Raw genomic sequence first — 13,927 nt, forward strand, 5'->3', positions numbered from 1 at the left:
GTATGCCATGTGGGTTTTCCTGTTCATGTGGTATTTTTTGAAAAATAAAATATATTTTATACCTTTTTAAGTGTGTTACATTTTTAGATAATCTTTTTCGAATAATATTTATAATAAAACATGGCTACAACTACATTATTTAGGCTAATTTTTTTTATTTGGCTAAAAATAATAAAGTTTTAGTTATTGTTTCTTAAATTTGACCTGAAATAAAGATTTATACAGTTGAAATAAATAGTCAAGACATCTAAAAAGATATAAAAAAATACATAGTTTGATTTTTATTATTTTGGCTATAATTTTTTATATAGCTCTAAATTATGGAGCTCTAAAATATATGTTTTTACAGATATTACTGGAAAAAGTAAAATACACAGTTGAAATAAATAGTCATCGCATCAAAAGAAGAAATAAAAATAGTGTACAATTGCAAGTTCATTATTTTGGCTATACCTTTTTATTTGGTAAAAAATAATGGAGTTGTCGCCATTTTGTTTACTGATTTGACTCGAAAATAAAAATACACAATTAAAATAAATAGACATTATATATAAAGAAAAAAATAACAGAAAATACACAACTAGTACTCCATTATTTTTCCTAAAAGTTCTCTATTTAGCTAAAATGATGGAGTTCCAACCAAACTTTTACAAATTCGGCCCAAAAAAAAGAAGAAATATGCAGTTGGAACAAATAGACATTATATCTATAGAAGAAATTAAAAAGAGTAAAAGTTAGACTAAAGTCCACATTATATGTTAAGATGAAGCAAGAAGAAATACATAGTTGTAACAAATAAATCATTATATATGATTATATGACAATTAAAAGTTAAAAAATAACCTACTTGGAAGCTGATTTTTCAATTTTTCTTCACTCCCACGCACTTAAAAGAGAGTGTACCCATACTCTTCGCCACATCAGCGTCCATGGAGGTAATTTCTCTCAAAAGGCCAAGTTCAGTGGGGTAATTAAGAGCACGAATAGTTTAGGAGTGTAACTAATAATTCGTGTCAAGTTTAAGGTGATTTTTAGGTTATTCGGCCAATATTTATTCAATCACATCATTTGAAACCACCTAGAGGTAAGTGTCTACATTAATTATACACTAGTAATCTAAAAGAGTGTAAAACACTTTTATTGTATCATAGATAATGTGTTAACGTTAATTATTAAGTAAATAAAAACGTGTTATTTCTAATAACCCCTTTATGATGTTGCATTCTTCTAAAGGAATAAATCATTTTTTTTGTTTGAAAAAAAAAACAACCATAGGACACCTTATTAATCTAGCTCAATATAAAAACTAGATTGCTGGCAAATTTTCAGTCACCTGTAGCTGCTGTTGAGTATAAAATATTGAAATGCTGAAAATAATTGTTGTTATTTAAATCCCCCACGAGTTTAGAATTCAGAAGCAGACGCAGCATAATCAAATTCTTCGTTTACCAATTACCATTATGGTCGCCGTAATCACATGCAATGTCAGTTTCTACTTTATACTAATCTCTACTAAAGATGGGTCATGTGCTTGTATCTTTTTTTTCAACGGGGTGGGAAGGCAAACATTGAATACTGGAATGCTAAATACAATAGGCTTTTGAATACAGAGGATAAGAAAGAGAAAAGGGAGTATTTTTTTCTATTTTGTATTTTTTAATAGGAATTAGTATAAATTATCCTACAAATAAGGATGGTGTTTGAGTGGTAAGTATTCTATCATCTTAACCTGAATTATAACGAGGTTGTCTTTGTTAGAAAGCACATTATCCCCCAATGTGGGATTTTCAAATGCGAACATAAATTTAACGGAAAAGGGTCAAAATTATCCTCGAACTATCGAAAATAGCTCAAATATACCATCCGTTTGTTTTTTGTACCAAATTTGTCCTCGACGTCTAAAAATTAGACCATTATTGCCTTAAAAACTAACGGCTGCCACATCAGCTTTTGGACATATTTAAATATTACGAAAAAATGGTCAAAATTGACCTCGAACTATCGAAAATAGCTCAATTATATCCTCCGTTTGTGTTTGGTACCAAATATGTCATTGACGTCTAAGAATTGGACCATTACTGCCCTAAAAACTAACGGCCGACACATGAGTTCATGTGAACAACACAAGTCTATCTCCAACAGACGATCCTCCATCTTGACAAAAGCCCCCACGAATAAATTTTCTTTCTCCATTTTCATTCGTTGACTCATCTAAGTGTTGCTCCTTCCAAATAATTAAAGCTACACCAATCTTATTATGAGAAGTATAGTTGGGCTATTCTTAAGATTCACAAATCTGTAAAAAAAATCCAATATACTATACAAAAAATAAAATACCAACTTTTTTCACTTAAAATCAGAAATCTTATCACAAAAATAGTGGAGAACAACAAAAGCTGCATATTGCAATACTCCCATGGCTAGCTATCCAAGCTCATAGCTCAAAAATGTCACAAATTAGTTGCAGAGATATATCCTCTTAAAAACAACTCTTATAAAGAACTCGAAAACTATTAGAATGAGACCATCCTCTAAAATACTATACCCTTCCACTTCCGGCCGTCATCAATAGAAAAGAAAAGAAGACCGACGGCAAATAAGACCTAGACCCAAAATCTCATAAAAAGATACACTTTTTAGACACCACCTAATCTTTCCCCTCCTCACTAGCCTAGCTAGCAGGCCACCTGAAGTGCTTCACTGCGCCTTCACGGGAAATGCAGCAACCCCTCGCAAAACATGAGTTCTTGCGGGTGGAGAAGTTTTTTTTTTGGGTCATGTTGTACTGGCATGTCAACATGATTATAATATTTAAATAGGTCCAAAAGCTTATATGACAGCCGTTAGATTTTAAGGCAAGGACATATTTGGTATCAAACACAAACGGAGGATAAAATTGAGCTATTTTCGATAGTTTGAGGGCAGTTTTGACCCTTTTTTCGTAATATTTAAGTATGTCCAAAAGATGATGTGACGGCCGTTAGTTTTTAGGGCAATAATGGTCTAATTTTTAGACGACGAGGATAAATTTGGTACCAAAAACAAACGAAGGGTATATTTGAGCTATTTTCGATAGTTCGAGGACAATTTTAACCTTTTTCCTTAAATTTAATAGAACCGAATACGAATACCATATGCGATGGGAAACTAGGGGAAAAAAAATAACTAACCTAACGATCAAAAACTACCAAGTGGGAATCGAAGCAAAACATCATCTGAAATTATGATCAAGTGTGGCCCACCTCTAGTTTAATCACGCCATTCTTCCCGGCTTTCCCCTGCTTTATAAGCCCTGCCCCATCTCTTCGTCTTTTACTCATCTCAACACCAATAAACAAAAAACACTTTAGTACTTATCTTAGTATAGGGCTCTCCTTTATAGTTTAGCCCCATTAAAATGTCAAGCCTTCTCTTCATATTTGTTCTTTTTGTCACACTACTTCTAACCCCACTACTTGTTTCTTCAATCCAAGATCCAGAGCTTGTGGTACAAGAAGTTCATAGGTAAAACAAATGTCACTAGTGACCTAAATTTTTATGTTCATAGTATTATTTTTGCTTACTAATTCTTGTTGTTTTGAGCAGGAGCATCAATGCTTCATTGACAAGGAGGAACTTGGGCTATTTGTCGTGTGGAACAGGAAATCCGATTGATGATTGTTGGCGTTGTGACCCCAATTGGGAGAAAAATCGCCAGCGTTTAGCTGATTGTGCCATTGGCTTTGGAAAGAATGCTATTGGAGGAAGAAATGGAAGAATTTACGTGGTCACTGACTCAGGAAACGATGACCCAGTCAACCCCAGGCCCGGAACCCTTAGACATGCGGTTATACAAGATGAGCCTTTGTGGATCATTTTCAAAAGAGACATGGTCATTCAGCTCAAGCAAGAACTTGTCATGAACTCTTTCAAGACCATAGACGGTCGAGGCACCAGCGTTCACATATCAGGTCAGAAGCAGATCCAGAATTTAAAATTTGACGAGTTTAACCTTTTTAATTCTTATAATGACTGAATACGTTACTCCACGACTATTTCAGGTGGTCCTTGCATTACAATCCATTACAGCACGAACATTATTATACACGGGATTAATATACACGACTGCAAGCAGAGTGGTAACGGCAACATTAGGGACTCACCGCACCATTCCGGATGGTGGGATGTTTCCGACGGAGACGGCATTTCAATTTTCGGAGGAAAGAATATTTGGGTAGATCATTGCTCCTTGTCAAATTGCCACGACGGTCTAATTGATGCAATTCATGGATCCACAGCAATTACCATTTCTAACAACTACTTTACTCATCATGATAAGGTCATGTTATTGGGGCATAGTGATTCTTTTACGCAGGACAAAGGCATGCAAGTTACAGTTGCCTTTAATCATTTTGGTGAAGGGTTGGTGCAGAGAATGCCGAGGTGTAGACATGGTTATTTCCATGTGGTGAACAATGACTACACCCACTGGGAAATGTATGCCATTGGTGGTAGTGCTGCCCCTACTATTAATAGTCAAGGCAACAGGTTTCTTGCTCCCAATCAGAAATTCAACAAAGAGGTACTCCATATGTTTCACTTTATGTGATAATTTTACTGTTTAATAATTTTTCTTTTATCTCGATTTTTGAAATATATTAAAAATATGCTGAATTACTAACTTTTATTCTCTAAACCACGTCACATAAAATGAAACAGAAAGAATATATACTTATATAAGTAGGAGAAGAGAAAATTTACGTACTACAGTACTACCAGGCATATGGTATAGTAATGTTGTTCCATTACCTAATATAAGTGATTTTTTATCTATTTTAATTTTCAAGGGCTCCCACCTTTTCTTTTGAACGGTTACATGTAATTGTCTTTTTTTTTAGTGACATGATAGTTTAAAAATCCTTTCTAAACTCCGCGAGATTACACTAAATAGTTGAAAATTTAACAGGTGACAAAGCATGAGGATGCACCAGAAAGTGAGTGGAGAAGCTGGAACTGGAGGTCAGAAGGTGACTTGATGTTAAATGGTGCCTATTTCAGGCAAACAGGTGCAGGTGCATCATCTTCTACTTATGCTAGGGCATCAAGCTTAAGTGCAAGGCCTTCTACCTTGGTTGGATCCATGACCACAAGCGCCGGTCCTCTCAACTGCAAAATAAGTTCTCGCTGCTAGTCAGAGACGGAACTAAAATTTTCAAAATATTTGGCCAAGCTGCCACTACAATTATTTTAAAAGAGGGAGTCGTAATTACTAGATGATGATAGTGAAAGTAGTGGTATTACTAAGCTGAAAGTGGTACGGAGTGTCAAAATATGGAGTACCCTTTTGCAAACTATATTTCATCGTTTTTTTTTATCATGAATTTTCCAAGGACAAACTATTAAGTATTAACCTATGTAAGTTTGTTCTTGATAACTCTACCAATAGAGTGGTTATCTTTGTTTCCCCCTAATATGTTAGTTGAAACAGCAACTAAGTGTTCACTCGTAATATCACGAATTTTTGCATGCTTAACGACTTTTTAAACCAGATCTTTGGTGCCCCAATTTCGTGATTTTAGAAAAAAGTCTTCACAAATATATACTCTCCTGCAAATGCATGGTAAAAAAGAAGTGAATTCAGAATTCATATTTAAAGAATTTATGTTTACACCGAATTTTTTTTAATTCGGTTAAACTTTTGCTCCTCAACCTACGGGGTATTAGCAACTATTTTCCGCTGTTGTTCCCCTCCCAAGAGCAGGTTCGTACAGATTCGTACGCGTTACTCACCCGTCCGCCACCGGAAACACCACTTCCCTCCGACTTGAATCGGTTAACGCTTAGCCTGTGTGGATCATCAGTGACGCCTAATGTGACGCATGGGTATTTTTGGGGTATCATCCGATGTTAAATGAGAACATGCATGGGATTTCTACGACTGCAGTGGTCAATTTAGGCACAGTGACCAAAAAGTGTGGCAAATTAAAAGAAATTGATTGGTCCGTTCAGCACTGGCAAGTCATAAGTCTACACTGCAACAGTGAGCAAAATTTACTCCCACCTTATTTATCAACCCTTGCAATACTTTTTCCTTTTTCCTTCCTCTCTTAGCTTTTTTCCGTCAATCATGGAAATGGCCATTTGCTACAAAAGGAATGAACGATCACTTTCGACATTATTATTGATAATTCAACGTTTTGACAACATGAATCACTTGTGGATTAAGAACCACCTGCTATGCTAGAAGTGAAGGCATCAAAATATTTAATTAGTAAGCTAAATGAACTGCTACATATGTATTTCTATTGCTTTCTTATTGCCCAAACTTATTCAACCCGTCTAATCTGTTCAATGTTGGGCCGCTCAGACCCTTCTACTATTGAACTCGGTCGATCTTGACCCAACCCAATTTTAATCCATATAAAGTTAGGTTGATTTTCAGCCCAAATTGATACACAGACAACTTTGTTAAATATCTTAAAAATAATTTTTTTGTTTGATATGTTATATATGACCCTAACAAAAGAAAAGAAGTCTTATTTAGTAATTAAGCAATTCGTAAGAAAATAATACACTTTAATTAAAGTTTGGTAAGAATTGCGCGTGTTGGGCTATGAACCAAATTTTAGTCCATCTTGACCTAGCTTATCTCAGCCCAAGTAACTTTTGGGTGGGTCAATGACCAACTCATTTATTGACTCGGCCCATTTTGACCTGCCCAAAATCAGCACAACCCTTCACACCCTTATATGTTTGTTAAGTTAAGTAAATTGATCTAGCTCCTACTCATTGAATTTTTTTTTCTTAAAAAAAAAAAAAGAAATTTCACGAGTACATGTTTGAATGAGTGGCATTTGTTATATTTAAATTTCAAAGGTCTAGATTAAATTATATTAACAAGCATAATAGTCATAGATAGATTCTGGAAGAAAAACTCTGGTGTAAGAAAAAGCTCTATCTTCCAAAAATTATGGCTTAATTAATATGATCATTTTCATTTTCTTTTTATAATTTTTTCCTGATATGCGAAGAGAAGGCGCAAAGAGAGGACCCAGTAAACTTCAGTTCATCCTCCAGCTAGGCAAATATTTGAATATTTTATATTTGAAGTTGGATTATAGGTATTTTCCGCTTGTCATTGGTATATAAACCGTGAACTTGGTGGTGTCGTTAGATTCTTGAAATTCTTTTTTTAATTTATAATAATCTGGTATTTGAAATTCGAATATATAATTTAGATTCAGGCTACTTAGGTCCCATTGACGAGGAAGCATTCTCTACTAGAGTTTCTAGTTAAGTTTAAAAGGGCTCTTGTCCCCATAGACTGTCAAACCTCCTTTTTCCCGCGGGGACAGGGGATAAGGGAGTTTTTCCAATTAAAGTGACAATATTCGAAATAGGATTATTTATTAAATCAGAGTCGCCACTTGGGATAATTTATGGTGTCCCAAGTCACCGGTTTATTTTAAATCCCAAATCGAGGAAATTTAACTCTATTTATGGTCCGCGAACATAGAAGACCGGGTAAGGAATTCTGTTAACCCGGGAGAAGGTGTGAGGCACTCCCGAGTTTCGTGATTTTAGCACGGTCGCTTAACAATTAATACTTGGCCTAATTATCTGATTTATTACACATTTAAAGCCTATTGTGCATTTTTACTTTTTAACCGCTTTTAATTATTTATGGAATTATTTCTGGAACAAGTCACGATGTCGTACACTTATCGTTTTGGTACATATTGCAAACCGCGTCACATGAAATGCACCCGCGATTCACGACATGTTTATTTTAGTTATTGTTTGAAGTTATGATCGGGCCACATGAAATGCACACCCGAATTGGGGATTACGTATCATGACTATGCCATGGGAACCGTACCCATAGTCACGATGATTTATTTATTAATCACGCCTAAGGCAAGTTACGATGTTCATGAGTTTAAATATTTTCCTAAGGCTTTGAGATTAATGAACTCTAGGCAAAACGGGTGAACAAAACATAAACAATTCACATAGTTTCTGCCTAAATTTGGCCTAACAGATAAGAGTAACACATACTTAACAATATTAATCACTGAATGCACTATCTTAATAATTGTGACCCACGAGTGTTGTTAATCATCATTCGACTTAGCAGGAAGTAGAATGAACATATATCTTGATCAATGAGTTAGAAAGGCTTCAAACCAAATCAACCAAATAAAATAAAATGTAATCCATGAAAAATCACTTTAAATCCCAAAAAAATTAGTTAACTGAAGTGTTGTATTGACTTCAAAATCAAAGTGTGGACTCAATCTAAGCATAAATGGAAATAGTTTTTCAGAAGAAGCATAGTAGTTGCATTGGTGGATTTCAACGGTGATATGTAAGCCTCAAATAAAAATCTTGTTCAATTTCTTTTGAAAACGCTATCTGAGAAGAAACAAAAGAAACTTCCCCACACAGAGATCCAGAAATTAATTTCAAACTAGGAAACTTCAAATAACAAACTGAATCCAAAACGAAACTTGAAACTATCTATTTTTGCCGAAGGACTTAATTAAAGCGATAAATTAGCGAACGTGATATTTTAATTCTACTTCTTTCGAATCCGAACACTAGTCTGCACTATCAACTTGTGATCTAAACTAATTAAACTATGGCACAGGGAAATCAATAACAAACAGATTTACTAAGCGAAGAGGACATGCCGATTGCTGCAATTTTCAACCAAGAGCAATTGATCTGAACTCAAGAGATCCAACACAGGAAGCATAGATGAGACTAAACTATGTTAAGGTGAAATAACATCAGCTCACACGATCAACTCGACAAAAAATTCACAAGCATGTAAGCTCACGAAAATAGAAGAGAAGGATGTCAAAAAATGCACCTGAGATGTGCTTTCTTTAAACGAGTGAAATAGTGAGTACAAATATATGCTCGGACCAATTGTATGCACGAAACAGTGACGAAATTCAAACCAAACAGCTATGGAGATGACACGAGAGTTCAGACCGGCAAAACTCGACCTCGGCCGAATACCTTGAACGGAAACTCAAGTCGGCTTCAATCCTCAACGTAATCACTCAACTTCAACCATTTTTTGGAAACGAAAATTCAAATAGAAGAAACTGAAAATATATTTTTTTGTATTTTTGGTTTTCTGGAATTTTTTGCTAGCCTAAAAGAATCTGGAAAAAATTGAAAACAAGAAACCTAGAATCCCCTTTTCTCTCTGCCCGAATTCCTCTATGTTTCTCGTCTCTCCTCTATTCTCTGTGTTTTCAGATCTCTCCTCTTTTTGTATTGGGTGAGTGAAAAATATATAGGTCTAGGTATAGGGATTAATTAGTGGCCAAGAAAAAGAGCGTGTATGGGCATGTACATTTTTTGAGAGAGCATGTGAGTTTGTTACAAAAGATAAGGAAGAATCTTGCCACATGGAAATGACTCATTGACTCTTGCTTTAATTAATATATATTTTTTAAGAGTGTAAAATAAAAATACTAGCTAAATATTTTAAAATCAAGAACATATAATTTTTGTGATTTTTAATTTTCTTAAATAAAACCTACTAAAAATGAAGTTAAGGTTAAAATATGTAGATTAAACTTAAAATTATTTACATACTAAAAAGTGTTGAAAAATCACAAGTATGGTAAAAAATTAGGTGCTCACAGCTGCCCCTCTTTGCTTGGGAACATGAAGAGTTTTCAGGCAAAGACAAAAGTGAGCCATGTGACTAATGTTTTACCAAATCTTTATTCAAAAGGGAAAATAAACAAAGGAAAGGGTGCAACCGAGTCCTGGTTCTGGACAGCCTATATATCCCGGGTCATAAGGGAATCAGATTGCGTGTAGTTCAAGGGGAGTGATGGAATGATGGGTTGAGGAGTCGAGTGAGATACCGTTCCGTCGAGGTTCCGGTCTGCGGTCCTGTTATTACATCAAAAATAAAAAAAAAATGAAAAAGACTAACTAAGCCTGTCAGCTATGAGTTACAAGATTCCTATCTATAAGTCTTCTGAAGCTTGATCTTGAGGCTTGAATGGTTCTTCATGCAGACTTTTGATTTGAACCTTGCTGCTTGCTAACCGCAGGTGCTGATTCATTCTTCTACAGCTTCTTCGGATCAAGACCGGACATGCAGTGCTCGTATATTTAGCCATGTCTTGAGCAGTTCATGTCTTTCATCGGCTTACGCTCTTTTTTCCTTTTTTTTTTTTTCTTTTATTCTGGATCGAGACTTCTTCCTTTGGTCATCTCGGACTGTCAGCTCGCATTCTTGAGGTGAGCTTCTGCTACTTCTAACTTGAATTGAATCCTCAAATGGCTTCCCTCGTTCTCCAGGTGGGCGCCTGATGACTTAAAACTCGAAATAAATTCCCTCATTCTTCAGGTGGGCGCCTGTGCTGACTTAAAATAGAAATGAATTCCCTCATTTTCCAGGTGGGCGCCTGATGACTTAAAAACTTGAAATAAATTCCTTCGTTCTCCAGGTGGGCGCCTGATAATGACTTGAAAATTAAAACAAATTCCCTCATTCTCCAGGTGGGTGCCTGCTTACTTAAAAATTTGAAATATATTCCCTCATTCTCCAGGTGGGCGCCTGTGCTAACTTAAAACAGAAATAAATTTCCTCATTTTCCAGGTGGGTGCCTGATGACTTAGAACTTGAATAAATTCCCTCATTCTCCAGGTGGGCGCCTGATCACTTAAAACTGAAAATAAATTCCCTCGTTCTCCAGGTGGGCGCCTGATGACTTGAAACTTAAAATAAATTCCCTCGTTCTCCAGGTGGGAGCCTGATGTTGACTTAAAACCTAAAATGAATTCCCTCGTTCTCCAGGTGGGCGCCTGATTACTTAAAGCTGAAATGAATTCCCTCGTTCTCCAGGTGGGCGCCTGATGACTTAAAATAGAAATGAATTCCCTCGTTTTCCAGGTAGGCGCCTGATGACTTAAAAACTTGAAATAAATTCCCTCATTCCCCAGGTGGGCGCCTGATGACTTAAAGCCTGAAATGAATTCCCTCGTTTTCTAGGTGGGCGCCTGCGGTTGACTTAAACTTGAAATGAATTCCCTCGTTTTCCAGGTGGGTGCCTGCAATCTGACAACATAGACAAAACGGAGAAAATTTTCTGCCCCAGTTTGTACCAGGAACATTCATTGATTGTTAGTTGCATCCCATTATCCAGGAGGGTCCTGACACTTAAAAATTAGATCCCATTATCCAGGAGGGTCCCGAAAACTTAAGACTGAACTTATCTGGAACATACTTTCCTCATGGGGGATTCCTAGCAAAGCAAACAAGATTTCTTTCCCCTGTTTAAAACAAAGAAAAATTTGGTTAGTTTGAAACTGTGGCGGTTAGTTTGCGGCATCCTTGCTGAAGGTGTCTGCTTCTGTCACTATCTTCCTTTATTCTGATTAGCTTCTTCGGGCTACGAAGAATTGTTTAACCTTTCAATCGGACCTCGATCACAAAACCTCTGAATAACTTGAATCCCTTACACTCAACTCGTCGTATAACACTTTCATTCTGACAACTGTGGGACCTTTGCATTTCCTACAAACTCACGAATCACTTGACCACCTGAACTTCAGTTACCATCGCATTGCTCATTCTAAACCATGTCACTTGGAATGTGCCTGGCCAAATCGCTTGGTGCAAATAAAAAGCCGGTAATGAGCTTTGAAGTCCTTTCTTGCTTGCTTAACAAAAGACTAATTTGACAGAGACTTAGACAAATAGACCCAAAAAGAAACGAAGCGAAGTGACTTCGAGAATTAGGAATAAAAAGAAAGACTGAGATGACTATTTGAAGAAAAATTGAAAAGAGACTTATCTGAATGAATCAGCTGGCTCTACAGATCATGACATGCATTTCGGATTGATCAGACTAGTCCATCCAACTAATCACATTTCTATTCATGTCATGTCTTCATACTTCAAAACCCGGGCTTTCAACGATCCAACTTTTCCGTAAAGTCACCAACCTCTTTTGACTTGTAGTGCCCCAAAGGGTTTTCACCAACAAGCCTCTCTCATTTGTTCATCTCTCAACTCACCGCCGCCTTACGGTGCCCGTGAGGGTTTTCACCAATAAGACTCTCTCATTTTAAATTTTTCCTCAGCTCACCATTGCCTTACGGTGCCCGTGAGGGTTTTCACCAATAAGACTCTCTCATTTTATTTATTTTTCTTGTACCCAATGAACAAAGTGTTACCCATAATGGAGATCATACCTCTATCTCACTCGACTTGGCATCCTCAAAGATTGATCGGAAGGTCTTTCTTTGGACTGTAGTATAGGCTTTTGGAAAGGGTTAGAAAGAAAAGGTAGTATAAGGCTCAACATGACTTAAGATGAAAGGGTTCAAAATTACAACTTTTGGAATCAAACCTATTGCAAAACTAAAACTTCTGCCCCAGTTTTTGAATATGGGGAATTTTGAATTTTATTTGATGGGACTGAACCTCAGAGTAAGGCTGCCTACGTATCCTTAAAAGGAATCAAGTCTAACGTAGTTCCAACATAAGAGTTTTGTTTTCGTTACTTTGCTTTTCTTTTTCTCCTTTCTTTTCTCTTTTCTTTCTTTGCTTTTCTCTTTTCCTTCTCTTCTTTTTTTTTTTTTTAAAAAAAAAAATTTCTAACTCTGCTTCTGATTCCAAAAGAGGGGTATGAAAGAAAATAAAAGGCTCAAAAGGGGTAACAAATGATAAAAGTGTTTGGGATAGCAGAATAAAATGCCTTCGTCATTCCAACTTTGAACATGCCTAGTACAAAATGCGATTGAAGATAAGCAAAGAAATCATACATAATATCTCTTGACTGCATCAGAATTGATAGCCATATCCACACATTTACCTTCTATGTCTGTTAAATACAAAGCACCATTGGGCAACACCTTTGTCATAATGAACGGCCCCTTCCAGTTTGGGGCGAACTTGCCTTTAGCTTCAGCCTGATGTGGAAGGATGCGTTTCAATACCAGCTGACCCACCTCAAATTTTCGGGGACGCACCTTCTTGTTGTATGCTCTTGCCATTCTTCTCTGATACAGTTGACCATGGCATACTGACGCCAATCTTTTTTCATCAATCAAACTCAATTGCTCTAGCCGGGTTTTGACCCACTCATCATCATCAATTTCAGCTTCAACAACAATCCGCAGGGATGGAATCTCAACTTCCGCAGGTATAACTGCCTCGGTTCCATATACCAAAAAATAGGGAGTTGCGCCTATTGAAGTGCGAACAGTAGTGCGATAACCCAGTAAAGCAAAAGGTAACTTTTCATGCCATTGCCTAGAACCTTGCGCCATCTTACGAAGTATCTTCTTTATGTTCTTGTTAGCAGCCTCAACAGCTCCGTTTGCCTTAGGATGATACAGAGTGGAGTTTCGATGCATAATCTTGAACTGTTGGCATACCTCTTTCATCAAATGACTGTTGAGGTTAGCAGCATTATCTGTGATGATTATCTTGGGAATTCCGAACCGGCAAATGATGTTTGAATGAACAAAATCTACCACTGCCTTCTTGGTCACGGACTTGAAGGTTACAGCTTCGACCCACTTGGTAAAGTAATCAATGGCCACCAAAATAAACCTATGTCCATTTGATGCTGCCGGCTCAATCGGTCCAATGACATCCATGCCCCAAGCAACAAAGGGCCAAGGTGCCGACATTGTGTGCAGCTCAGATGGCGGGGAACGAATCAAATCACCGTGCACCTGGCATTGATGACATTTGCGAACAAAGCTGATGCAATCACGTTCCATGGTGAGCCAATAATAACCTGCTCGAAAAATCCTCTTCGCCAAGACATACCCACTCATATGTGGCCCGCAAACCCCGGAATGTACTTCGGCCATGATAGTCGAGGCTTGTTTAGCATCTATACACCTTAGTAATCCTAGATCTGGAGTTCTCTTGTACAATATTCCTCCACTTAAG

At 36.8% G+C, this 13,927-nt stretch overlaps 1 protein-coding gene across 1 annotated transcript; it reads left to right on the forward strand.

Moving 5' to 3' along the window:
* Positions 1-3,304: 3,304 nt before the first annotated feature.
* On the forward strand, positions 3,305-5,508 carry LOC107814732 (putative pectate lyase 18). The gene is made up of 4 exons (XM_016640183.2): positions 3,305-3,504; positions 3,586-3,950; positions 4,041-4,561; positions 4,946-5,508. Exons 1-4 carry the CDS (start codon positions 3,398-3,400, stop codon positions 5,168-5,170), a joined length of 1,218 nt encoding a protein of 405 aa, XP_016495669.1. The 5' UTR covers positions 3,305-3,397; the 3' UTR covers positions 5,171-5,508.
* Positions 5,509-13,927: the final 8,419 nt, after the last annotated feature.

This window comes from Nicotiana tabacum, chromosome 17 (genome assembly GCF_000715075.1).
Source record: "Nicotiana tabacum cultivar K326 chromosome 17, ASM71507v2, whole genome shotgun sequence".
NCBI lineage: Eukaryota > Viridiplantae > Streptophyta > Magnoliopsida > Solanales > Solanaceae > Nicotiana > Nicotiana tabacum.

What these genes read in the sequence shown, in the direction of transcription:
- LOC107814732 (XM_016640183.2), top strand. Translation starts at nt 3,398, where the DNA reads ATGTCAAGCCTTCTCTTCATATTTGTTCTTTTTGTCACACTACTTCTA. An exon ending in CACCAGCGTTCACATATCAG is followed by an intron (nt 3,951 to 4,040) that starts GTCAGAAGCAGA and finishes CGACTATTTCAG; the next exon opens with GTGGTCCTTGCATTACAATC. An exon ending in ATCAGAAATTCAACAAAGAG is followed by an intron (nt 4,562 to 4,945) that starts GTACTCCATATG and finishes AAAATTTAACAG; the next exon opens with GTGACAAAGCATGAGGATGC.